This window comes from Branchiostoma lanceolatum, chromosome 6 (genome assembly GCF_035083965.1).
Source record: "Branchiostoma lanceolatum isolate klBraLanc5 chromosome 6, klBraLanc5.hap2, whole genome shotgun sequence".
In the NCBI taxonomy this organism is placed as follows: Eukaryota; Metazoa; Chordata; class Leptocardii; order Amphioxiformes; family Branchiostomatidae; genus Branchiostoma; species Branchiostoma lanceolatum.
In genome coordinates this window covers 17,628,314-17,652,706 of record NC_089727.1, presented here as the reverse complement: position 1 = coordinate 17,652,706, position 24,393 = coordinate 17,628,314, and the positions used below count along the sequence as shown (strand labels likewise).

Genomic DNA, 24,393 nt, shown 5'->3' with positions numbered 1-24,393 from the left:
TATATGGTCAACTCAAGGCGTCTATATTTCCTATGATGACTTTTTCGGAGAGCCGTTCAAGGTAGAATTGACTTAAAATCTGATTGGTGGGTTCATATGACAGGGTGACTATGAAGGACAACAAGTCACACCAAAGGTCACGTGTTATGGACGACGTTGGACCGGAAAACGTGCGATAACAAGACTCGATAACCTCAACTGACGTCACGGCTGGAATTTGGCGCCATCAAAGCGAGATTTCGTCTCACCAAAATGTCACAACTTGTTCTGGATTTATTCCTAAAATAGATCATTCATAGATGGCTTCAAGATGTGGTTCAAATTAGTCACTTAATCATACATGTAACGTTATATCGATGCCGCTTTCAAGGCTTTCTCAAACGTTTGCAGAAACCGGTATGTTGCGCTTCCGTTATAAACCGCACCGCGGCGTGACTGACTGGACCACTCAATGGTGAGTTGTGTATTTACACCAGTCGTTAAGCCCCGCCCTTGCCTAACAACGGGGACAAGCCGGGCAGCTAAGGTGTCACCCAGGTAGATCAAGCTTCCAAGATGGCTGACGAGGACAGAGGCGACGACCGCGACTCGGACGACCAAGGATCCGAGGAGGACTTCGCCGACTACGACTTGGACAGGATCCGTGCGGAAATTCAGCAGGAGAAACAAATGAAGTACGTACTCAAAACGTCACCGTGTCGTTTTGTGTTTGCGATGTTGTCTAGGATACACAATATACCATTGCGTAGTTGTAAACCTTCGCGGATAATCGCTTTGATAAATTGTTCAAACAATAGGAGTGATACGGTCATGTGTAGTTTATTTCTTTTAGCAATCGACTGTAAAAAGAACATCAGATTGTTGCATGTTTATGTAAAAAATGTATGCCCAAATTGTTTGTTGATGATATTGAGAACCTGGTTCACAAATATTGTGGTGCATTTCAGGTCGAACTAGCACAGGTTTTGAGCAGTCAATTCTTCAGAAAAATGCAAAGTCACAGTCTTCTAATTCCTTGGCCTAAAGTTCATACTTTTTATGCAGATCAGAGTACTTCCAAAAACCGTGTGCAATCTGTCTTATACACCAGTCGTATATATTTTCTCATTCAAGACAAAAAACGTCTTTATTTTGACACACACAAGAATCCTGAACCGCTGCATAAAATTACACCAAATATTTCACCCCTTCCCAGGGAAATGTTGGACCAGTCCACCACTGAGTTGAAACTGACAGTCTCTGAACTGGAGAAGAGGTTTGATGGGGTTGAAGATGAAGGTGAGATGAAACCTGGACTATATGATACATGCAGTGCAATTGGTCCATCTATCATTGCAGGTCTTTATCCTCTACAACAATAGACCAATCAGTGAAGCTAGATTTGATTGAATCTGTCTTGGATGAAGCTACATTAGAATTGAGCTATTTGATTGGTCAACAGGAATGCAGGGGCAGCTTGTAAACTGATGAACTGCAAAATGAGCTTAATCTTTTTAGTAAATTCGTACCCTCCTGTGTTGTATCAGATATTTGGTCGATACCATCAATTTCCAAGCAGTGTTGTATGCTTTTTTTCATACCTGAATTGTACAAAAGGTGCAATACTAGAAATGAGTAGTAAATGTGCACAAACAGGTGTTGCAAAATTAATATCCAAGCAGATGTAAGAATCCAGCTCAATGAATCTTAGTCTTTTATGCCTTTTTTTTGCATACTGGATTGTAAAAAAGGTGCAATACTAGAAATGAGTAGTAAATGTGCACAAACAGGTGTTGCAAAATTAATATACAAGCAGATGTAAGAATCCAGCTCAATGAATCTTAGTCTTTCATGCCTTTTTTTTGCATACCGGATTGTAAAAAAGGTGCAATACTAGAAATGAGTAGTAAATGTTGCACAAACAGGTGTTGCAAAACAATCTCCAAGCAGATGTAAGATCTGACTCAGTCTCTGTGTCTTACACTGGTTATTGCAACATTTAGTACAAAAGAGTACCAAATTTTGCAAAAACCGGTGTACCTACCCTTACATCTGCTTGGAGATAACATACTGTAATTCTTGCTTCTTTCACTGTAAGTTCACTGTTTTCACGGTCATCTCTGTACCGTGAACTTATCATCACCGTAAAAAAACTGTTGTTATTATTCATGATTCCTTCACACAGTTCAGTGAAAATGTCCATTTTCCTTATACCGTGAAATTTTGCTACAGTGAAGATAAAGTGAATTACAGTAAGATTCTGTGTTGTTCTTAAGGTAACGAGTGGAAGACGCGTTACGAGACTCAGGAGGAGATGAACAGCCAGCTGGACCGACAGATCATCCTGCTCCGACAGAAACTGGAGGAGTCCAAACAGAACAGCAAGGACGGGAAGAACGCTGCCAGCGTACGCACCTTTGACGAGCTGTCAGATGTAAGTAAATTGTATGTTTTTTGTATCATATAGGATGTCCCTGTAGCTCAATTGGTAGCAGCTTCGCAGTTGAGCCTCCTGATTCCAATTAGTTGGATCCGAGAGACCCAGGATCGATCCCGGGAATGGTATCCTTGTCGGAGCTGCACCGTCTTTCGGAAGAGACGAAAAATGGGGGTCCCGTGTTCGAGGAGGTGCCACGAGTGCGTTACAACAGCCTCATCACTCACATGGGTACCTACTGGCTGAAATAATACAACCTGATGAATAAACGTCTTTTAATAATTTCCCTTTTTCATCAGTCACCAGCTTTTTATCCACCTGTACAGGTCTGTTTGAGCATTTCATCAAACAGATTTTGATATGTTGTACTTTTAGTATCATAACGTTACCATATATCAGCAGTTACCAGAGCTCTTTTGGTCATTTCTTTTAATTTTGATACGTGCATATCGGATTGCACAAGGAATGTCTCCAGCTTAAAATGTTTTTTTTCAGACTCAGTCCTTGTTTGGGAGCCCATGTTTTAGTTTTGTTATTAGATCTACATTTTCATTGATTTCATGTCATGAAGTCCTAATTTATTGGATGGACAGGGTGAAATTTTTGTCTGTAACAGCAAGCAAATTTCCGTCCCTGGACGGAGGGACGGGTCCTGGAGACAGCTCTGCATTTCACAAATCTAGTTCTAATAAAACATCATTATTGCCTATGACACTATCACTGAATTGCTTCGAATTTAGACCAATGTTTTTTATGAAGTCACACATTATGCATAACATTATTTTTCAAGCAAAGCTTAGTTTAGATGCTCCTTTGGTAAGTAATAACATATGAGTTTTTCTTTTCCAAGACTGCACATATTAGGCCAATGCTGAAGGTATTTTTGTTGCATTATGTCATTTTACACTGCATTTATCACTATCATGCACCTTTTGCTGCAACATCGCTAACTACACTTGGTTGTACTTTGGGCTATTCCATTTGACAGAGGGAACCAGAATTTCTCCTCCCCTTGTATTACAATATGTCAAACAATTTGTTTTCAAACTCTTAGATTTTCCCTCATTCTTTGCTTCAATTTGTATTTGGAGGGGTGTCACTATATTTGATAACGTTATCAAATAATGTTATAAAATACAGTGACACCCCTCCACTGAAAATGGAATAGCCCAGGCAAATTGGCAATGGTTTTTCAAACGATATGTATTGATTGAAGCTAGCAGATTTCATTCCACCGATATTGACAACAGAGTCTTCTATTTCTGCATTTTTTCTTAGAATTGACTCAATCTCTCTGCCACTTACTCACAATATCATGCTACAGCAATATATTGCATCATTTCCCTATTAAAAAGAACCTCAAGTTAGAGTTAAAACTGCCCAAGAAGACCACTCAGTGAACCAATAAAATCTAGTCTATGCAAACAGGTGGTCACTAGACATGACTCTTAATGCTTGTGTCAATGGGAAAAACTATCTAAGATATTAGCAAAACATGGTCACATTGGCCAGGTGGTCCTTATGTAGAGATGGTCACTTGTACAGGTTTGACTGTACTTGAAACAATAAATGCATGATAGTGCTGCTAACTTCTATGTTGATAATGGGAGGAAAGATCCTAAAATCTTCCAATTGCTGCATTTTTGCTAATCAACACATAACATTGAGGCAGTAGAGGAAAAGTTTACAATCTTTCCTCCCAACATCTGCTTGGAGATTAGTCCATATGTCTTAAGTTTATAACTTCCATTCTTGTGATCATTCCCTTGTACTCCTAGGCCAGTCTTAAGAAACTGATGAAGCAGATGGAGAAGGAGAAGCAGAGTCTTGAAGGACAACTCAGGGACTACGAGTGGAGACTAGACCAGGAGTCCAAGGTCAATTCTACAGCCTTCTTCTTTTCTTCTCCCCCTACTCGGAAAATAAAACTCTTTTGTATAAAGAACTTAAAAGTTATCTACTTGACCCACATGGGGGTCTCCCTGTGGTGTAGTGGTCTGCGCTTCTGCCTCTCAACACATCTGGTTCAAATTACTTGGACCAGAAGGACTGAGGTTCAAGCCCCAGGTAGGACACCTCTGGACAAGAGGCGCATTGAGTCATACCAAAGACTTTATAAAAATGGTACATACTTCTGAAACAGTATGGAAGTTAAACACACTCCACTGCCAGTGGACTAGCCCCCTGCTACAGCGATTGCACCACAGTGTGGCCCAGAGCTATGAAACGGGGATGGGCACCGCCCTATACATCAATAATGGTGTGGGAGGATTTTAACTTTTAACTTAACTTGACACACATTTCTATAACTTTCAACCTGTCACACACATAGTCAACCATGGCCTCCTGACATTCTCCAGACCATAGTAACTTAGTCGTGTCAGCAAGGTCATCTGTGGTCAGAATTGGTCAGCGAGGTTGCCTATTCGGCTTTAAAAGTCGTCAGCACCAGCTGTCTATACACTTTGAAAAATCACAGCCGGAAAAGTCAAACTCTGCAGAGGTTTGGCTGCGGCTGGTTTTGTATGTGTTTCTAGGCGTTTATGTCTGGCTTTCTAATTTGTCTCGTTTTCTTGAGGTTCGGCTCTGGCTGGTTTTTAACATGTTTTATCCATTTTTGTCAAGATTTCTATATGGCGACATAAAGAGAATGGGACAAAATAGAAAGCCTGACAAAACGACTAAAACACATCAAAAACCAGCCTAACCTCTGCTTGGAGAGTAGCCCAAAACAATCTTGGCTCACTGCAATTGAGGACTTAAAACCCCGACTGCCCTGAAGCTCTGTTGTACCTAGTTTCTCGTGTTACGCCTGACATACATTCGTCTAAAAGTCTGCTCTGGAAAAGTCTCCTCGTATCTGGCTGTATTCCAAGACCATTAAAGAGTCTCTGTGAAAGTCGGCGTTATCTACTCCAGACTTTTCCCATCAGTAGTTGGTCAGGCATGTGGAGTATGTAGACAGTCAGAACTAGGAATTCTTTGGTAGTCTTCTTTGATTTTCTTTCCCCAATGCATGAGGTTCTGAGAGGATGTCAGCTGTCTACAACATGTAGTATATACAGTTTGAAAGATTGATAATGGTGATATTTGTTTGACTTATACTGTATTTTGTTGTTTTATTACAGGCCTTTCACAAGGCAAATGATGAGAGGAAACAGTACCTGACAGAGATCCACCAGGTAAATGCATAAGATACTTTTGCGTTTAAGGGAGCACACGACAGTTTATTTTGGGTCTCAATTAGGGGTGGGTACCGGTACCGTGTACCGGTACAAAACCGGTATTTCTTAATGGACCGTAAAAAAATCAGTGGACCGGCCTATGGACCGACTAGAAAATTCATAGTACCAGGCTACCAGCAGGCGGCCACATAACTGGTCTCACTACTAAGAAAATACAAAACAGCAGATTTAACGAGTCGTTGTCGAAGACGATAGCTGTGAATCATATCTAGAAACACTCAAAGGATGAGTAAACAGACGGCGAGGAGAGTGTAGTTATAATTTTCAGACAAAGTGCAAACCTAAGAAATTATATCGTTCCAGACATGATGTTTGGAGAGTTTTACGTGTGTCTCGCTCTCCAAAATATGATGTACTGCGAGACTACAATAATCAGGTACAGATACAGGTCCGGACCTGAATTCTATGTACCGGTACCCACCCCTAGTCTCAATTTGAAGTTGCACACCCTCAAGTCTTAAGCGACTGTCTCTTCCAGGAAATACTTCTGAGCTAAAACAACCGTGTATGGGGATGAAGCATATCCCTCTAGCTATAATGAATGAATGAATGAATGAAAGACCTGTATTGTGCATTCATGCCCGGAGGGGCTAGGTACAGGTCGTCTAACTTAACACATGGAACATACAAGGACATAAATACAATAATACAAGCTGTAAACATGTAGAGTAGACAAACGTGTTATTAAACTAAGCTAGTCCAGTAGAGTCGATTTGTCATGTAATCTGTGACAGCTAACCCTGAGTTTAGTAGTACTAGTAGCCACTCTGTGTTTGATGTTGCTAATGGATAAATACTCTTCTTCTTTATACAATGACTTAAACAGACGGTAAGTTCGGAGTTTGTTACTGTAAGATTTATCCCTGTTATCGTTGTGGATTTCGGCTGAGAATGTTTGAGTATCATAAGATCAACTGAGTTCCAGTTTCTTCCATCTCTCCAATTTTAGGGTGAAAAAAATATTTTCTCATCAAAAATGATATGCAAAATTGGGCATTTTCAAGTGGAGTTGAACCCACGACCCAGTCAAACATCGTGATTTGGCAAGCAATAGATAGTCACTTCAGCAATACTTTTCTGCTGGGTTTAAGTCTGTAAGCATAGATGTAAATACATGGAGGAATATCTTTTGTTCACTCTGTTTGATCTTGTTTACTCTAACAGGCTCGCCAGGCGATAGAAGACAAGAAGCGGCGGGAGCGGGTGTCGCTGGACGCCGACGTGGTCGCGGTGACCGGGAAGATCGGCTTGTCGCCGCGAGACGTTCCCAACTACCAGCGAATCCTGGACCCCAAGAAGGGGCCTATCAAGAAGACAGCTGCGGTCAAGAAGCTTCCAAAGTTAAAGAAGTCGCCCTCCCCGCGAAGGAAAAGTCCGAGCCCAGAACGGAGTTCGCGGAGCGACCAGTCAAAATCGCCGGGGTCAAACTAAACAAGGGTTCAAAGACTAGGCTTGTAGCTATTGGATGAAAAGTTGCGTTATACAACATTTTGAAAAGTTGCCGTTATGCATCATTTTAATTACAGGCCCATAAAGCACACATACTCCTGTGCCCAATAAGCTGAAACAAGATTCTCTTCAGTGAGCCTTTAATTGGAATGGGAGGTAGGTCAGACGAACAGTAATTGAGAAGCAAATCGTTGTGGATTTTTGCAGGAAATTCATGCATTGACTGGGCAGGCAAAATGAATAAGAAACAGGGCATTGTACAAAACAGAGGAGCCGAAAAGTCAACATAACATTTCAAACAATGAATTTTCAACTTTATGCATGACTGAAATGAAAAACTAACAATTTTGTGTAAAAGAATTCTATTCAAATCTTTGGCACCACAATATGACCTTTTGAAGTTGATTCAAAGCTTGAATGGTATTTTCCAAAAATGTAGTGCTGACTCAAGAAATTAGGTGTGGCTTTAGAAATGAAACCATGCAGTTAGGCTGCACCAAGTAATTTTTATGGATGACGTCCTTTGGAGACCCTAAATCTAATGCGAGAGCACGAAAAAAAAACAAGAAGGGACGAAAAAAACAAGATGCCTAGATTTGAAATATAATAGTCGACGACACATGTTAGGACACAAATTGAATGAGAGAACAGTGTAACAACTAACGATTATTTTATTCATCATGAAAACAGCAATAATTTGAATAAATCAGTTGAAATTGAACAGCAGTTGTTGTCCTGCCCTGTTTCTTTCCATATCCCATTGATTTGTGGCACTGTCGTAACTCTTTGGCCATAGTTACAGGAAGAGGAATTTCTTGTTTTTTTTTCTGGGAACTGACCAAAATCAATGCGCGCGCGGACGTCATCCATAAAAATTACTTGGTGTAGCCTTATAGCCAATAACTGGACTATGTGAGTTGTAAATACAGTATTTATGTGCTTGAAAAAGGTTTTCTTCATCGAGATGCTATTCATGATAGGTGTCAATCACCTGAAACTATGTTTGTTAGTACATTGTAAGTTGAATTCTAGTGATGCTGTGATTGTGCAGATACCTATTCTAAATCTTAGAAAATGTACCAAAAATTGTGACTGATATTGCTGGCCATAGACAGGTCATTTCAAACAAAAGTACTATCTTTTAGATATTAAACATAGTTAGGTACATTGTACTTCAAATGTCATTTGGATTTTTTATCCGTATTATCATTTTACTTTGACAATATTCTAAAAAGCTGGTGATGTATAGACAAATATCAAAGCAAAATATTCTAATTGTAGAATAAATACTGTAAATGCATTTAAGTTCGCGTGGTTTTAATTTCGCTGTAGGGAGAAAGGGAGTGTTTGTGGTAGTTTTAACTTCGTGTTTGAGACAATAGTAGATAAGGGTGTAGGACGGCAAAAACATCTCAGAGCGGTTTAAAGTTCCAGTGAAGAGCTTACCGCAAAAACTGTGAACATAAAACTACCGCAAACATTTCTGCACTTACAGTAATACCTAAGTGCTGTCTTCCTAAACTTGAATGGACTGATTTTATGTGTAAGGACAAGAACAGACAAAGAGATGTCAACCATACTACACTTTATTAGGCAGCCAACAGGGTAAACAGCAGCTAGTCCAGTCTCTTCTATGTACAATTCCTTACAAACTCTTGGTTATAACAACACATTATAGAGAAAAGACAGAATAAAAGTCCACAGAGGTTCGATCCCTCGCTAAGTCCAATCCTGATACAGGCAACTGTTTTCCTTTCGACCGCTCCGACAGGGGGTTACAAACGTTAACCAGATCGATGCGATTTCTCGCGAACGACCTCTCTCTGTAACAAGCACACCATTTAATGGTGTAGTCCTTCTCTCATTGTTATTCACATCAGTTGCTATTCCCCCATTGCCTGAGTCGGTGCACACCGCATGTTCAAATGTTAAATCCATTCCAGACACTCGCACACACACATACAGCAAAACTTTTTCTCAAAGGCACACTGACGCACGAAAATATCACAGGCCGTGGTAATATCACAACGACTAGTACAACATACGACAAGCACTTCCAACGTTCTTTCATATCACTGACTGTTGGTTTAATACGGGGGTGGTAAAGTGTGGTACTACGATAGGAAAGAAGTCTCCCAAACGCCAAAGGCAGTCTACTTGTACCCTGTGCTGCTGACAAAGAAAAACCGCCTAAAGGCCTAAAGCACGATGCCAAACAAAGCCAGTCAGGGTTCTTAAGGGCTGCCTTCGGGCATTGGGAAACCGGAGCAAAGGAGTAGGAAATTCAAAAACGTTCCAGAATGCCTTCCCTTACGCGGGAAGGTCCATTCCTTCAAATAGCACCATTCCATCAGTGCTTATCTCTATAAACATATAAACCACGTGACTAGAACTATCACGGCTAGCTACTCTCGTCGTAAACAAAGCCCTGGGTTACAGGGGCGTGCGGTGTGCCATTAAAACGCCTGGTTACTAGGTTAGTTATTGAAGCTTGAAAGCAAGACTGCTGCTGTTTGGACTGTCACAAGCTGCTGGGCCCTGCCGGGCTGCCGTTGTAAACTCTGGAGGGGGAGGGGGGCTGGTGATCTGTTGTCATCGTACGGCCGCGCTCAGCGGATGGGTGCCCACGGCTGCAGCACATCGTTAAAGGTCTTTCCTCCTGGAAAACAGTAAAGGGAACAAGGTACAGCACATTGTTAAAGGTCTTTCCTCCTGGAAAGAAGGGCAATAAACAAGATACAGTCAAACTGTGTTAGTGGTCACCGGAATATTGTAGCCACCTGGCCATAGTGGTCAATTTTTGTCGGCCCCTTGGATTTTTCCCATTTAGATTGCAGGCTATAGCGGTCACTATCCAATGTAATCGCTGTCACACGATTTCCGGTCCGGCCGCAATGCCAACGCTGACGAACACGGCATGAAACTGTCTTTCAATTTTCATTTAAAGCATGTTCAAAGCTTAACTACCAGACTATAGCCTTATCCTGTCATATTGTAATATTTGATCTCCAAATCGCAAAAAAGTTATCAATTTTCGGGGGGGGGGGGGGGACTTTATTTCGCTGTAGGAGGGGAAAAGAGGTTTTTGCAAGGCCTCAAGTTCACAGTTGCATCAATTCTGTAGTACAGTAATAATACAATGTAAACATATTTGCAGTGCCGGAGGTCATCACCAAAATGCAAAATTAAACACTGCAAACATTCTAATCTAAGATTTACAGTATACAAGTTTCACTTTTGAGTTTGGGTACATGCAGTACACATGTACAACATATTACTGAATAGAAAACCTGAGTCTCTCTAAATGCAATTTACAGTTTATGGAAGATCTTCATTGGCTAATCTCTACACCCTAGCAGAAGTTACTGTAAAAGGAGAAATATTTGCATTGGTTTTACTGCGTTTTACATGTTTTTCAATGTGACCACTTCATCTCAAACATTTCTTTTTTTACAATAAAACCCTGCATGGCAGTTTAAACTGTGAACTTAAAAACCACAGCAAACACTTAACTTTCTCCGGACCACCAAATTAAATCCCTGCAAACATTTCCACTTTTACGGTAATCTACAGAAGCTGTACCTTGAGGTGGGAAGTCCTCCGGGTGTTTCCTAATGTAGTCCTCGAGGATCAAGTCTCTTCTGGCGTTTCTGTTGCTTTCCGACTTGGCGTAGTAGAAGGCAGCCACCGCGCCCAGACCAGCGAAGAGAATGTGCCGCTGGATACCTTTGTAAGGAAAAAAGAACGACATTATTTGTTAAACTGGGTCTCAATACTTTTCTTCATTCATTAAACAAGAAATTTACAAAATCTCTGAATATTTCATAGACGTATGAGGTCTCCGAACTCTTCAGTTGTTAGCAAGTATAAAGTAGAGTGGATTCATTCCTCAAGCTAACCGACATCTTTCACACCACAGTGATCTCAATAAGACATCTAAAGCCGCAAAGTTCCCGTTTAGAACTTTTATTCAGTCTGGTATCAGATCGAGCTCTGATCCTTGAGAAAGCCACACGCAAGGCGAAACTAGTCGGTGTGGGCTTGAATAAAGTTCTAAACAGGAACTATGCAACTACAGCATCTTTTCTGAAGACGTGGCGTGAGTGTGTATGGTTGGCTTAAGGTTGTCCTTACTATTTGCCTAGGTCTTCAAACTCTTGTTAGCTACTAGTAGTGCTTTTGAGTCTGGACAAATTTGTTCTGCCATAATGCTTTCCGTATACCAAATATCATCACAATCCATCCAGATTTTCTTCAGTTGTGTAGACCACAAATACACAGAGACAGGCACACCCAAAACAATACCTCCATTTTCATGGAGGTAACAATACCAACAAAGACAAATATGATATACCTGTCGACCAAAGCAGACAGGAAGGAAACAGGTAATCATATTTTACAGGTGAACAGGAAAAGAGGTTTATATAACTACCTTTATAGAAATGACCTTTGCCTTGAGCTTTGTTTACACAGCTGGAGCCTTTATGGTTTTACCTGCAAGAATATTTGGGACTTCCCATTCAAGACTGCGAGGGGTGGATCTAAAATTGGGGCTAAAAAAGGGAGGGTGGGTGGAATCCTTACTTTACAGCCACAGGTGATCATGAGTCAACCCCTCTCAGAACAATGGACCAGTCCCTACTGACAGCCACAGGTGAGTCATCCCTCTCAGAACAATGGACCAGTCCAAACTGACAGCCACACGTGAGCCACCCCTCTCAGAACAATGGACCAGTCCAAACTGACAGTCACAGGTGAGTCCCCCCCTCTCAGACCAAATGGGCCAGTCCTGATTGACAGCATACCTAATGGCAGCTGTGAGTTACTTCACCTACTTCTAGGACAAGGTCTAGTTAATGACATTAACATATGCCCTTGTGATTGGCCCTGTTAACACTGCCCATCCAACCGTAGCCAATTACGGGGCTCTATTGGCCCTTATCCACTCATGGGCTCACCCCAAACCCTGCTTCATCCAGCTAGAGATCTCAGTAATTGACTTGAAGTTATTCAGAGTGCATTATTACTCTCCCAAATGGGCTTTAGCTTCAATCAAATGGATACAAGTAAAATCTCCTTGAATACAAGGATTTATATACATTTTAGGTATAGGTTTTTCTGTGTGAATGGGGAAACTAAAAATGCCACGGAGGTTTTCGTAGCGTTGAAGAAAAAAAGGGGAGAAAAGATTTAATGTTTGATGTCAAACAGTGTCTAGACATTGGAGGAGACAGTGGGGAAACACCCGTCCAATGGCGAGCCGTCGGACTTAACCCCAGCCGTCCTGTGCCCCTAGAGGTCAGACACCAAATAAAAACATTCCTTCTAGTCTAGACATGCCACCAGACACAGGAAAAAGGCCCTAACAATGCCCTAGTGTGAGGAATACTGGGACAGGTACAAAGTCTACCCATTAGAAAAACTATCTGACATATCAATCCTTTACAATTGCATGGATCTGACAGGAATTTCCTGTATAAAGATGTTATCAAAGTTTGATATATGTACAGTCTAAGGGTATTCTGTAAAAAACGGTCATCATGGCACCAGAGTTGGGAAACCCCTACAGTTAAGTACAGGTATCATATTTCACACCTGTTAAGGTAAAGCCTGTGTAAACATTGCCCAAGGTAACCAGTAAGATTTAACATGCAGGCTGCACAGTATATTAGCAATTCTGTAGTCAAGGTTGTATAAGAAATGTGGACACAAATCTTGATGTCGCTGACGAACAAAGACATGTCTATCTTCCCTGGTTGTATGCACCTGAACACAGGTGTATTCAAACACCTGGACAGCTGTGGAATCAACAGGAAAACCGTTGTGTCTGCTAGACATTGGAGTAAACTAAAATCACTCCTGGTCTGCAAAGGTGTTACAAGAAAACGGACAGACAAAAACGCAAGGCTGTCAAATTCTACAAAAGAAAAATCATTATCGTTGGCCATTCAAGGGAAACTGTTGGATACTTCTTTGGTTACAAATTATCACCTTAAAGCCGAGCTAAAACACAAAGGTACAAGAGCCTTAGAATCCAGTTTTTTTTTCTTTCTTTTTCTTTCTCTCTCTCAACAATCCACCTTCATGTTTTGACTTTTTTTGTGAGGCCTGAATATGCTTTTGTGTGTAATGGCTGCAATGGGAGAACAATGGGTGTCATTTGTTGTGTCTGGACGCCATTCATCCGACCGTGACACGGGTGACCTCACCCTGACTGGGCACAAGGACATACCCAGCCTTGTCCCGCTTCTAGGTCACATTTCAAAACTACAGCACAATGAAGAAGGTCCATGGAGGCACTTTCCCACACCGCCCAGTTTTACACACACACTAGCAGACTGGAACCACCTAATCTTGACTCTTCTATAAGGCAAGACGGGACTACAATGCATGAATAGGCAGGAAAACCCCTGGCTCCCTCTTTCCCACACCACAGGGATTCCAGGCCTTAAACCACACCTTATCAGGGTTTTGCAGCATGCGAGTATTATACAGAGTCTTGGCAGGATTCCTGGCTTTTAAGCAAGCCGCAAGGAACCGCTATCCAGAGGAAAATGTAACAGCAGACGAGAGATCTTTCTGCTCGTTCAGTCTTTGAAGGAGTGGACATAAATTTCCGGTTTGGATCATGCCAGCAGACTTCCAGACGGAATGCCCAGCCAAAAGGAACAGCTATACATCCCGAAATGTCTACACAATTCGGAATGAATGAAGTACCCAAAGGGATGCAAGAAAAAGGATTTTACATTGTAGAACATGCCGAAATAGAACATATTCGGATGAGAAAGGAAAGGCAAGGAATTTAAACCAAATGGAGTCTGAAAACATCACTGATCAAAGAAAAAAAATGCTTACACAAAATGTTACACTCTGTGGGTACGGGAGCTACTGTATATCAATTAGCAAAATTAATCTTGCAAAATGCATCTTTTATAAAGCATATTTGGGGGTATCTTTCCTACAACAGAGCAAATTTTCTACAACTGAGTAAACTACACTTACAAAATGTCATACCTGCAAAGGGTCTTCCAATGAGAGAATTTGCCATAAAATTTTGCCCTTAAATCTTGATTTTTTTAAGGGGAAGGAAAAGGGGGTCCCCCTTGTCTAAAAGCTCACCTGATGACCACCGGGCTCCCGACCCCTCCACCGGCGGGGCAGCCAGCCGGCAGGGCCCGGCACCCTGTGCCCTGTTGCACCGCCACACCCTAACCTCCCTACTCTAGCCTGCTGTAAACTACAAATGACTGTCTGGCCGGTGCAGACGTCTACATTTCCTAGCCTAGGTCCACAGACAGGACAAGGTTAACCGGAAATGTATGCGGGGCCAATCAGGGACTAGAACCCTGCACCACCTATCAGGGATTCGAACCCCGCACCTGCGTGTTCGTGATATACCTGGCATGGAAAAAATATGACCTCCCGGCTTTGACTTTAGATTTACACGCAAAACACAACCACCAGGCGATTCTACACAACATGACAGCAAGGATATTGTTTATCATGACGTAAAATATTGTTTACGGCAAATAAACACAAATAAACTTGCGTAATATGGAGATACATGGCGTGGAAAAATTATGACCTCCGACTGCTACATATGACTTTTACACATAAAACATAACCACCAAGCGATTCTACACAACATGGCAGTACTGATATACACTATTATTTTTTGTCACGACGTAAAAACTTGATTTAACAAACAAATAAACACAAACAAACATGCGTGAAAAAAATGGCCGCCTTTTCAAGATATAATTTCGACATGGCTGCTATGACTTTTATACGCAAAACACAGCCACCAGGCGATTCTACACAACATGACAGTACTGATAGGTTGTTTATCACAACATTTCTTACAAACAAACACAAACAAACCTGCATAATATGGCCGCCTTTTCAGGATATTTGACATGACGGCTGTCCCCACCCCCCAGACCACAAAAATCGGCGTGTAGCGGTTGAGATAGTTCGGCGGAGGTAGCTCATCCACGATTAGACTCTCAGGACGACCTAGGGCGCCGAAAGGATTGATCCAGCAATCCTCTGGATCCCTTGTCTGCACCATAATGCAGGAAAGAAGAGCGATTTTCTGAGAAGAAGTCTGAGTTTTATTTTACGGTTTCACAAGGACAACATGGCTGAAGGTGGCGACGAACAGACTTATCCCGGCATGCACTGCGTGGATTCATCTCCAAGCAGATGTTGGATGGCAGATTATAACGTTTGTATCTTTTGCAAGTTTTTCTTTGATAACTCGGATTCTCTAACAATGAATCGCCCAAACATAATATCAGCAACGTCAAAAAGATTTCAGCGTGGTTTGTTATCAGAGAAGCCTAACTATCATAGAAATCTGGCAATCTGAATATATTACGATTTCCCTTTTCGCACATCTGCTTGGAGATTATACGTGAATGACCTTTTGACCCAAATAATCAAACAGATGTTAGGGGTGAAAGAAGAGGTGCTTCTCTCTCGATCTCACCTCCTTTGCCTCCCCAAGCACAAAGGCTCTGACGAAGAAACATTTGTGAGGTTTTCTGGTGATGGCGTTTGCACCTAAGCAATTTCGGGCAATCATCTGTTAAGCTATAAACATGTGGCCAACTGTCTTTTTCAGTGGTAAATTGTCATCTATGTGTGAGGAATATTATCTAAGTCTCTAAACAAGTCTATTTGCAAGTTTCCTAATTTTCAACTGTAAGGTTATAAGAATTGTCATCTTTGAGACGGGATTTACATACCATTAGTCTTGAAAGCATGGTTTCCACTGGTGTTTTATTTCATTCAGTTACTGGTACAAGTACAGGGTACAGGACCCTGTTACGTTACCCGTTAACAATTTTACAGGCCAGGTGCAGATATTAGGTTCTCAGCCCTATCATCAACCAAGGAAACCTCCTTGCATCGACATAATACAAATTGTTGTGGTACGTTATTACCTTCGTCGAGAAGGTAATGTTTTGCATAGCGTTCGCGCGCGCGCCGTGTGTGTGTGTGATGGGTAAACTTGAACTTCAATACTGTAATTCTTGTATCTTTTACTGTAACTTTCTGTTCACTGTTTCTACCTCCATTCATGATTTTCAAGTAATTCATGTAGCACATATCAACAACGAACGCACACAAACAGCCGTCAAGGAGACCATAACTCATAAGGTCCTTGTCAGAAGCAATACAGCCTGTGTCTGGAGAACGCAGGTGTTGCGATTAACCAAAGATCTAACTTGCAGTACTAAAAAGATACGCTGGATGGCGCTGCCACTCAATGGCCTTTCCGCACTTTAGTCCATACATTCCACCAATTCATATGTCATACAGAATCAGAATTGCCCTTCTAGTTTTGAATAGTGTCCAGAACCTGGGAGCGGTCTGTGTGTAGATGGTGCTGAGCACAAGAGAACAAGAGACAGGAAATTTGTTTGTACGTGTGAACTGTGTTCAGCACCAAGGATAGGTATGTTAGGATGGTGTTCAGCACCAAGGACAGTTCGCTTGCCTGTATGTGGACAACAGACAAATCTTATATCTTTAGTCTTCATTGCTATATCGATATTCCTCTCTTTATCAGTTACATATGTCACGTATTTGAAAGTCGCATCATGGATCGGAACGCAGCGGATTTATTGGCGATGTTAACACACCATGGGTCAGAAATTACTGTTTCTTTGCATATCCGGACAATATCTTGAAGCAAATCCACTCATAACGCTCCATACTAGCGGTGCAGTATAAAAAAAGTTCCATTTCCGGACAATATACATGTATCAGAAAGCAAATTTATTCATAATACTCCATGCTAGCTAGTCTGGATAACGCAAACTCCAGCTGTCCGGGGGTTTCTCTCCCCTCCCCGCGGGTTGCGAGGTGGTTACAGGGCCGCGAGCGGTCACAAGAGGCTACATGCTAGCGGTAAAGTGTGGAAAAGTTAACATTCCATTTCCAGAATATGTACATGCTATGTTATAGTGGCGCCGCAACGGTGCTAATTCATGATCACCTATGAGAATAGCTGTTGCAGACTCTGTTGAACAATATCTGTTGAACAATACAAATGCTAAACAATAGCATTTAAGACATACGTTATAAGATAGTAATAGTGTACAGTTAAAGTAGTTTCTTTAAAGAGTCGAAAACCAGTGGAAGGCCTGCTAGAAGCTTGATCTAGTCGGTCTATTCTGTCTGGATTTCCACCAAATTCTCTTTAAACGTTTTGAACATGAACATTTTTTTTTACATTTTTTTCTATGGACGTTTGGAAAAAAACAAAACAACTTCGAAACTATTTTTTCTGCAGTGTCACAAGAGTCACCAATCGCTATTAGCAAATATTGGCAATGGGTATACATATTTCTCGGCTTGTATACTCTGGCACGACCCTGCGACACTGCTGCAATCCACGGGACTGTCTCTTTAGTTGCCGGCACAGTCTGGCTCCTGCTGGGCGGGGCTGATCGTGTGGGGACGGGCGAGCTTCTTAGCCTTGGATACGGTAGCCACCACGTGATCCTGGTATGTGTGGGAGGGAAAAATAGCCTTATCTCCAAACAGTTGAAGAACGTCTAATGCAAGTCTTTCATTCCTGTATTCATGATCAGGAAGTTCAGAAAGTGACGCTAGTGTGGTGGCCGAGTTTCACTACAACTACATCCCCGGTACCTCACTAGTGTCATTTGTACAAGGAACTGTAACACAAGCACGACATATTTTTGCCTCATTTTCGAAATTTTCTTGTCATGTATCGCCGGAAGGGAACGAAATTTCTCATTTTTTTCCAAAATTAGGAAAAAATTGATGCTCGTAAGGATGTCAAACATTAGATTTTCTTGTTATGGTCAAGAAGGTATTTCCTATATTGTGGTATTTATCACAGTGAATAAGTCCGTTCGTAGATTCGAGTGCGCATGGGCAGTGTCAAAGGGTAAGGCCCCTGGCTTGTATACAGTTCTGTTTCGACCATTGTCTCGATTTACATAACAACGGGTTTTGTTAACGTCTCAGGGGCCTTCACCTTTGACCTGCACATGCGTACTCGAATCTACGAATGGGCTTATAGTTGACTCACCTTGCGGCGTTTTGCGGCGAGGTTCTGACGCGTCTCCAGTTCGTCCGCAGTTGATTTCTTCCCCACGCGCGCCCTTCTCTCAGTCAGGCGTCTCTCCATCCGTTTGGACCTCTGGGATTCCCGGGTAGCGATGACGTCAGAGTCGCTAGTGGAGGTAACGACGAAAGTGGTGCTGCTCGTCTTCCTGGCCGCCTTCTTGGCCTTGATCTTTGCTGCTTTCTCCGCGGACTCTGTAGAAATCCTGCCGCTCTTCTTGGCTAGCAGCTCCTGTAATGATCGGTATCTGTTAAAGTTCCACCTGAAAAAAGTTTTAAAAGCACGTCACATGTATTGAAGAACTTTTATGGCAAGTACCGGAATTATAGAATGTCCTCATTGATTATGCAAGTTTTATGGACGTCATTCTTCCTTTGGTTATTCTCTTTGAAAGATTTACAAAAAAACGCCACCAAGTGGTTCTAGAACAAGTTGCAAGGGGACATCAAAATTGTCACCAAAATCTGAATATCAAGACAATAGTTAGTATTAGTACATGTATGTCCAGGACAGAGATATACAAAACCCGGTAGTTCCGTTGCAGTACCGAGGAATGTCGCCAGGAAACCAATATTTGGCCTTGACTTTCGTCTTTCCAATACCTACCAACATACCAACTGTCATTACAATCCATCCACACAAACAAATAAACTAACAATACAAACAAACAAATAAACACACAGACAGGCGCACCGAAAACAACACATAATAACAATTATACTATAAAACGAAAATATCTTCCCTTCTTTTTCGTTTATCCCGATTAGCCCTTCTGTCTATACAGCCCCATACCAATGAGCCTAAATCTCTGTTGTTTTCATCCGATATTTCATTTTCCGAGTCAGTAAAACCATTTCCTTACCTGTCTCCTAACCTCCGCGTCGCTAAGCTGCTTCTTCAGATCGTCAGCAGATTCCGGGCAGGGCTTCTTCACCTTCTCACGCCGTTCCTCCATCCTTTTCTCCAGCTTCTGCAGCCTCATGTGGTAGCGGGGAGGAGTGTCGGGGTTCTCGGCCGGTACTTGGAAGGCGACGGCATTGTCGCGCTGTTTCAGGCCGGGTAGCACTCCCTCAGATCGTAGCTGGGCAAGAATATCCGTCGAGGATTTCTCCGGTCGCGGTTGGGCCATGATGGGGGCGGGCGGACTGCTGATTGGAAGAATTGCTGACGCTTCTGAAAAGATAAATCAAAATCGGAAGTTCTCCTACAGTGCCGTAGAAAGCCGCCAGGTGGCCCATTATCAAACCTGACTTTCGTTTCCTTACCCACCTACCAAATAATGCATCCACAGCTTCTCGAGTTATGCTGTCCCCAAACAAAGAAGCAAATTATAAACAGACAAGTAGACAAACACACCAACCATAAACACAAACAACTCCTGGACCAACCACACTGAACGGCACCGAAAACGCAACCTCCTTGGTGAAGGTAAAAAAGTTGAAATCGAGAAGAACAATTGTCCGTTCAGTCTATAGGAACGGACGGATTTGTGTTGGATGACAAAATGCCATGGCGTTTCAACCATTCCGTCAATCGAAAGTGTTAGGTCAAGTATACGAAAATAAGCCCTCATTAACATTGATAAAAGGAGAGTAGACTGTAGATGATTCTAGATCTACTGGGACATATACGACAGTCCACACCAAACTCACATATTCTCTTTCATGGCCTTATACAACTCGAACCAGACCGACACTGATTGGTACATTTTTGTAAAGGTGCGTTAACTTACCCGCGGTCTCTCTGGCCATAGTCTGGTCCTCATGTTCATCTCCTGGTGTTTCCTCAGGAGAAACCTTATTTGAACAACAGGAAAAAAATGTTAAAATCGTCGCCCACATCTTCGCTTTGTCCGTGTCCGGTCAGTACAACGGGGCTTGAATCTTTTGTTGTTCCAAACAAACTTGGAGATGGAATATGACGTCATAACCGATGTATGTACGTTCCAGGAACGTTAGCAAATCGTTGCGCGTCATAAATGTGGCGTTGAACAACTTACATTGAATATCGTTTTATAAAAGGTAGGTAAATTCTGTTCGTTTAAGGTATCGGTTCGGAGGTTGTTTTTTTACGATTCGGGGCCGTAGTTGACCAGGTATGTTCTCCAAGAATGATTGACACCATCTTCATTGTTTCGTCTGTGCACATGGCTGTTGAATTGCATGAATACTAGAGTTGAAAACTTGGAGAACACCACGCTTTTATAGTCTCCACATCAGGCTCTTCGGGCTTTATCATTTGGCTCATGATACACTGTTTGCTGATGATGGCTCCTTTTTGTACGTGATAGCCACGGCCCTGAAAAGCAGGTCTAGTTTGTTGTTTACTGTAAATGCATTTAAGTTCGCGTGGATTTCATTTCGGGGTAGGGAGAAAATTGAGTGTTTGCAGTGGTTTTAAGTTCGCGTTGGACAAAATAGTAGACAAGGGGCCGCAAAACAATTCGCGGTGGTTTTAAGTTCGCGGCGAAGAGCTTACCGCGAAATCCGCGAGCATAAAATCACCGCGAACATTTCTGCATTTACAGTGATACCTCTTTAAATGCATTGTCTCAGACAGCAGATGAATTCTGTCGTCTGTCGCCTACAGACAAATACTAGTATAGTTCAACGACGTGCTGATACAAGAGCGACGCCTTGTGGACAAAATTATGATTGCAATTAGCCTACGCCGGAAGACTTTGTTTCTAGTCTTTCTAGTCCAAAATTTCCATTGGTAGAAATGCCGTCCAAATACGTATCAATCTGAAACCTACGGTAAGTTACCCATGTTATCTTAATGTTATCAAATATCTTTTTCCAGTCACGTTTCCAATAGCCTGCGTGTTAACCAATCAAGATCTTTTCTTCTTCCCAAATATCATGGTGAGAAGTACGCAAATATCAAGGTTTAACGAAACATCTGCATTTTACACATTAAACACAAGGGGTCGCTGCAGAGCAGTAAATAACTTTCAAAGTGAGCCCGAGTGTCCACGGGACCATCATATCCTGCTGTGGAGCATTCCACTCCAGAAGCGGGTATTATTTTCTGATAGATTATATTTTTCGGGATACAGATGCACCCGACTTTTGGCCGAATCCTCAGCTGTATTTTAGACAATCATCCTTTTCCAAATCCATTTACCCCCATACGGACCCGCCTCTATTGTACTTGCATGGCCAACTTCGTGAACAATATCTCGCTAACAGTAGACGCGATAAGCTTACGAAAGCAGTCGAGCGTCTATCACACATATAGGTGTGTACAACACAAAAAGGTTAAAGACTATCGATCGCGTCTGGGGATACTAGATATTTGGGTACTTTTGTAAGAATCATTGAATTTGCCATTGATTGTTCGAAGGGTCGTCCAGGGAATTCAAGAACTCGATCGGTATGTTCGCCCTGCGTTCAGGGTTCAGGGTTCAACTTATGGTAAATTTTCCAAACAAACTGGATAGATTCTACAAGCATAACAATTTATTTTCTGATGAATTATAATACCCATTTCTGGAGGATGTTGTGTTAAAGTGACCCTATATGTCTAGTACACTGATTCCAGACAACACACTTGAATGCATGTTTTAAACAATAGAAATAAGTAACGTTTACCTTGACTAAAGGTGAAAATGGCTATTGAGTAAAGCAAGAAGGTTATCTATTTTAACCTCCTTGAGTAAAGTGCGCATGGTACTGTACTTCTGAAAAGAGGCATTGACAAACTTGTCTGAATAGCCGTAGGACTATGTTAGGACTGTGATATCCCAAACATTGGCACAAAGTACAAAAAATTTGACCAATAGTCACCCCGTAATTTCTGTCAGGCCAAGCTGGATGATAACTCTCATTTTGATCATTGCCAATGCAACCAGTAGAGTGGCATATCAACTACAGTTAATGAATACGAATATAACTTAGTAAAAAAAATCCATCCAAACTGTGATCTGTTGTGATTTTTTGATTATATCGACCATTCAAATACTTCTCTTAGGGTTTCTTCTGCAATCAGGTGTTTTCCAGTGGTTGGAAAAATTATGATACCATCTATGCAGGGCTATTCCACGGCGTAAACCAATGCCCTGATTCAAGACAAGAACTTGCAATTAACTTTCAAAACAAAGTTGGTAAGTTTGATAGACTTTTAAGATTTTGCTGAATATGATGGAACACATTATGCCACATGCATTCTTATAAACATAACTGAGCATCAAGTACAACGTACAACACATAAACATAAATTTTCATTTCCCCTCTAAATCATAACGGAACGCTATCGTATGTCATCGCCGATCAGTTCCTTTGGTACATGAGCGTTGATTGGTCAAACCACCATTATGATAGGTTTGACACAATGGATGTTACCGCGCATCTCATTGGTCGCTAGCCATTCCAATTCAAGTGACGTCATGAATGTTTACTCTATCAAAACGCATGCAGGTGGTGCGTGGCTTTGGACATCAAATTAGTTGTTTTCTTCTTTGCAGTTAGACTACCGCACAGGAAAAGGTAGGAATGGTTTGTATGGAGCAATGGATGTTGATTTGCAGCTAATGTGGTTTACATTAATGCCAAAGTTTAACGTCTAACGTTTAATCAAGAAAAAAACTCCCTTCGTTAGTCGCCACGGCTGGGGGGGGGGGGGGGGGGGGGGGCCCAACACTTAACGACAGTCAGTAAATTTCTAGCGAGGTCCAATCAAATGGCTGTTAGCAGGTCACCGAACGTCACCGACAATTAGCCAATGACGGCCAACAGAGTCGGTCCTTTCAAATGCAAAGTAGCCAATTAACGCCAATCTACTGGCACGCGAGGGACAAGAATGAATATTTCACACCCATTGTCTGTCGATTACTGGTTCATTGTTAATAGCGGCAATACATTACGAAGTAACTTTACGTGGGACTTGCAGCACATGACTTTTAATCCTGCTTATGTAGAGCAGAACTACGCACTGAACAAGTTTTAAACATCGACACGACCTGACTACACAACGCCGTATATTTGATAATGCAGTATAGCCATAACGCCATGCTTCGGAGAGAGCATTTTGGTATCTTTAGCATGGTTAAAGTTCTAAGCTGTAGCACTTCGTATCATGCATTTTCTTTAAATTTCATGTACGGAAATAATGTTCGGTGATAGACAATGTCAGGGTCGTACTCTTGGAAGAAGATACACACGCCCTGGTCTCGGAGACGCTCTGCCTTGGCGTAGGTGCCGACCCAGTCATCCTGGTGGACCCTCTTACTGCAGCGCATTTCATACTGAAGCTGAGTCAGTTCTTTCCTTGTCAGAGTTGTCCTCCAGCGGCCTTTGTTTATGTTTTCAATAGTCCCAGATTGTTGCATGGACTGTAGCATGTTGGATGTTTGCTGTACAGTCATACCTACGCCAAGACAGTCAAAGGCCACTTGTTTCACAGTCTGATGAACGGGCATGTAGCAGCTGTCCTCCTCTGAACCGGGGGTGTGATTACAATGGTGTGGATAGAGGCGAACTTGCAGTGGCTGGCTCTCGTCATTCGGGGTGAAAACCTTCACCCGGAAGGAGCATCCAACTGCACGACTTTTCCTCCTCCGCCGTTTGCACAGCCGTTTTCTTCTCGGGGTGCCGGCCCTGTGACACGCAAACGTCTTCATGGTGCCAAGTAGATGGATTGTTTCGTTGTCGCGGATTTTCATACTGACTGTGGTCTTTTGCGTATGCACTACCTTCAGATGTACATTGTGGGTGTCCGATAGGTTTTCAATGTGTTCTTCCAAAGTGTCCCTGGAAATGGTGATGTTTTGGTAGTCATGGCGACTGACGGTGCGGGGTCTGGTGTGGATCTTGATTCCGGCTTTAGGATCTCTCACAGAAATGTCCATCTCTTCGAAAAGATCATAGCTTTCTGTTTCAGAGCCCTCACTGTCACTGTCGCTCTCGTCTGGAAACCCCACAAACTCATCCTCGCTTTCAGACTCGTCGTTACCGTCTGCGGTTGTCTGCGCTGTCTGTGGCTGTGCCGGCGTGACGCTCACCTTGCAATAACAGGTGTCCAGCTGATGTTCGAAGCCCTCTCTTGTGATGCCAAACTTCTTGACATTTGTTTGGTACACTGAAGATATCTGAAATAATATTGGACGTTACTTCAGGAGTTGTCAGCTAAACGTTACTGGCCTAAAAATCCGAGGCGTGTTTGGGTTACTGACTTAA

The 24,393-nt window shown here is 42.2% G+C and overlaps 3 protein-coding genes across 4 annotated transcripts; 1 reads left to right on the top strand and 2 right to left on the bottom strand.

The window, feature by feature from the left end:
• The first annotated feature begins 437 nt into the window (after window positions 1-437).
• On the top strand, window positions 438-7,375 carry LOC136436935 (coiled-coil domain-containing protein 169-like). The gene is made up of 6 exons (XM_066431343.1): window positions 438-674; window positions 1,196-1,278; window positions 2,256-2,413; window positions 4,195-4,293; window positions 5,545-5,598; window positions 6,826-7,375. Exons 1-6 carry the CDS (start codon window positions 556-558, stop codon window positions 7,090-7,092), a joined length of 780 nt encoding a protein of 259 aa, XP_066287440.1. The 5' UTR covers window positions 438-555; the 3' UTR covers window positions 7,093-7,375.
• A 1,303-nt stretch (window positions 7,376-8,678) lies between these two features.
• On the bottom strand, window positions 8,679-15,290 carry LOC136436936 (NADH dehydrogenase [ubiquinone] 1 subunit C2-like). Of its 2 annotated transcripts, none has more exons than XR_010756113.1 (3): window positions 14,230-14,377; window positions 10,693-10,836; window positions 8,679-9,769 (listed from the first exon to the last, which is right to left on the bottom strand). XR_010756113.1 is itself a non-coding variant. In XM_066431344.1 (3 exons), the coding sequence occupies exons 1-3, from the start codon at window positions 15,179-15,181 to the stop codon at window positions 9,720-9,722; spliced, it is 384 nt and encodes a 127-aa protein (XP_066287441.1). In that variant the 5' UTR covers window positions 15,182-15,290; the 3' UTR covers window positions 8,679-9,719. The 2 variants fall into 2 exon arrangements, 1 of the variants encoding a protein (XP_066287441.1); XM_066431344.1 differs by lacking the exon at window positions 14,230-14,377 and adding an exon at window positions 14,992-15,290.
• A 2,191-nt stretch (window positions 15,291-17,481) lies between these two features.
• LOC136437509 (axoneme-associated protein mst101(2)-like) lies at window positions 17,482-19,539 on the bottom strand. The gene is made up of 3 exons (XM_066432123.1): window positions 19,080-19,539; window positions 18,182-18,448; window positions 17,482-17,625 (listed from the first exon to the last, which is right to left on the bottom strand). Exons 1-3 carry the CDS (start codon window positions 19,344-19,346, stop codon window positions 17,530-17,532), a joined length of 630 nt encoding a protein of 209 aa, XP_066288220.1. The 5' UTR covers window positions 19,347-19,539; the 3' UTR covers window positions 17,482-17,529.
• Between the last annotated feature and the right edge of the window lie 4,854 nt (window positions 19,540-24,393).

What these genes read in the sequence shown, in the direction of transcription:
- LOC136436936 (XM_066431344.1), bottom strand. Translation starts at nt 15,181, where the DNA reads ATGGTGCAGACAAGGGATCCAGAGGATTGCTGGATCAATCCTTTCGGC. An exon ending in AAGGCGGCCATATTATGCAG is followed by an intron (nt 10,837 to 14,991) that starts GTTTGTTTGTGT and finishes TTCCTTACAAAG; the next exon opens with GTATCCAGCGGCACATTCTC. An exon ending in GGAGGACTTCCCACCTCAAG is followed by an intron (nt 9,770 to 10,692) that starts GTACAGCTTCTG and finishes ACTGTTTTCCAG; the next exon opens with GAGGAAAGACCTTTAACGAT.
- LOC136437509 (XM_066432123.1), bottom strand. Translation starts at nt 19,346, where the DNA reads ATGGCCCAACCGCGACCGGAGAAATCCTCGACGGATATTCTTGCCCAG. An exon ending in ACGCGGAGGTTAGGAGACAG is followed by an intron (nt 18,449 to 19,079) that starts GTAAGGAAATGG and finishes CGATCATTACAG; the next exon opens with GAGCTGCTAGCCAAGAAGAG. An exon ending in TCGCCGCAAAACGCCGCAAG is followed by an intron (nt 17,626 to 18,181) that starts GTGAGTCAACTA and finishes CACACATACCAG; the next exon opens with GATCACGTGGTGGCTACCGT.
- LOC136436935 (XM_066431343.1), top strand. Translation starts at nt 556, where the DNA reads ATGGCTGACGAGGACAGAGGCGACGACCGCGACTCGGACGACCAAGGA. An exon ending in CAGCAGGAGAAACAAATGAA is followed by an intron (nt 675 to 1,195) that starts GTACGTACTCAA and finishes ACCCCTTCCCAG; the next exon opens with GGAAATGTTGGACCAGTCCA. An exon ending in TGATGGGGTTGAAGATGAAG is followed by an intron (nt 1,279 to 2,255) that starts GTGAGATGAAAC and finishes GTTGTTCTTAAG; the next exon opens with GTAACGAGTGGAAGACGCGT.